This window comes from Chanos chanos, chromosome 3, assembly GCF_902362185.1.
Source record: "Chanos chanos chromosome 3, fChaCha1.1, whole genome shotgun sequence".
Taxonomy (NCBI): domain Eukaryota; kingdom Metazoa; phylum Chordata; class Actinopteri; order Gonorynchiformes; family Chanidae; genus Chanos; species Chanos chanos.
In genome coordinates, this window is record NC_044497.1 from 595,001 (window position 1) to 596,467 (window position 1,467).

The 1,467-nt window shown below is 50.7% G+C and overlaps 1 protein-coding gene across 1 annotated transcript in view; it reads left to right on the forward strand.

Moving 5' to 3' along the window:
• Window positions 1-1,190, forward strand: part of LOC115808512 (uncharacterized) — a 2,511-nt gene extending 1,321 nt beyond the window's left edge. Inside the window, exons 4-6 of the mRNA XM_030769915.1 lie at window positions 17-176; window positions 547-699; window positions 917-1,190. Coding sequence (XP_030625775.1) covers window positions 17-176; window positions 547-699; window positions 917-1,098 — 495 coding nt within the window. The 3' untranslated portion in view covers window positions 1,099-1,190. The remainder of the gene's footprint in view (window positions 1-16; window positions 177-546; window positions 700-916) is intronic.
• Window positions 1,191-1,467: the final 277 nt, after the last annotated feature.

Sequence of the window (1,467 nt, forward strand, 5' to 3'; positions counted from 1 at the left end):
CTGTTCTCTGTCTCAGAGGGGGAAGTTCCGCCCAAGGCTACAGCAACTGGTTGGCTCTAACAGTGAGGAGGCAGTGCACAGCTCCACCAGTAAAGCTTTCAGGCTGCTGCCTGATGTCCAGTCAGCAATCACAGAGCTTAGCACACTCAAAGGACTGGGACCAGCTACAGCCTCCGGTACACACACACACACACACACACACACACATACACACACACACACACACCCATACACACACGCACACACGCACACACACACACACACAACACACACACACAACACACACACACACACACACACACACACACACTCAAAAACATACTCACTTACGCACAAATTGACCTATGCACACGTATGCTGAGGTTAACATACACATCTCTCCCACCCTGACCACTCCCCTCTCTGTCTCCCTGTCTCTCTGTGTCCCTCTGTCTCCCTGTCCTCCTGACCCCTCCCCTCTCTGTCTCCCTGTCTCTGTGTCCCCGTGTGTCCTTGTCTCCTTGTCTTTCTGTGTGACTGTCTGCCTGTCTGTCTGTCTCCGTGCAGCGGTGTTGTCTGCAGGGGCCCCAGACCAGGCTGTGTTTATGGCTGATGAAGCAGTTGAGAGCATTGCTGAGCTGAGACCAGTTCAGTACACAGCCAAACATTACAACCTTTTCCTACAGAAAGTGCAACAAAAAACACACCAACTCAACCAAGGTAAGAGCTGCCTGTCTCAGCCCAGAGGCAAACACTGCCCTCCCATTTTCATACGTGTATGTTCACTTTGGCCAGGCCAAATCTGCTCTCAGCGTATACTGTGAGTACGGGTTGTGTCCTCCTGTGCATGTTGTGGTGTGTGTGTGTGTGTGTGTGTGTCTCAGCCCGGCCGGGTTATTGATTAATTATTTCCCATTGCCCTGTTCTCGTTTCTCAGTGGACAGCCAGTCAGACTGGACTCCTCACAGGGTGGGCCTTTGTCTCTGGGCATGGGCAGTAGCCAATCAGCTTCAGCCTTCCCTCCTGCAGGACTTGGACTTTACCAGTGTGACCAATGAGAAGCCAGTCGAGAGCACGCCAGCCACTGAGCAGCCAGCTAAGAGACAGAAGACAGCATAACAGTCTCCTATGACTGACAGATGTCTGTCTACATGCTGTTATTTCAGTCTACCTATGAGTCTGCCGTTAAAGGCCTGAACTCTCTCACACACACACACAAACGCACTCACTCAGACAGACATAGTCACTCTAACACACACACATATAGACACACTCACAACACTCTCATACTCACACTGTGTCCAATCAGAACACACAGACCAGTGAGTGGAGTGAGACAGCCTTACTGGTCTAATTCAGTCACTCTGTCCAGTCAGAACACACAGACCAGTGAGTGGTGTGGGACAGCCTTACTGGTCTAGTTCAGTCGCTCTGTCTGTCTCTCTCTTTCATTACTGTTCAAACTCTGCTCATTATTTGAGTGTTTTT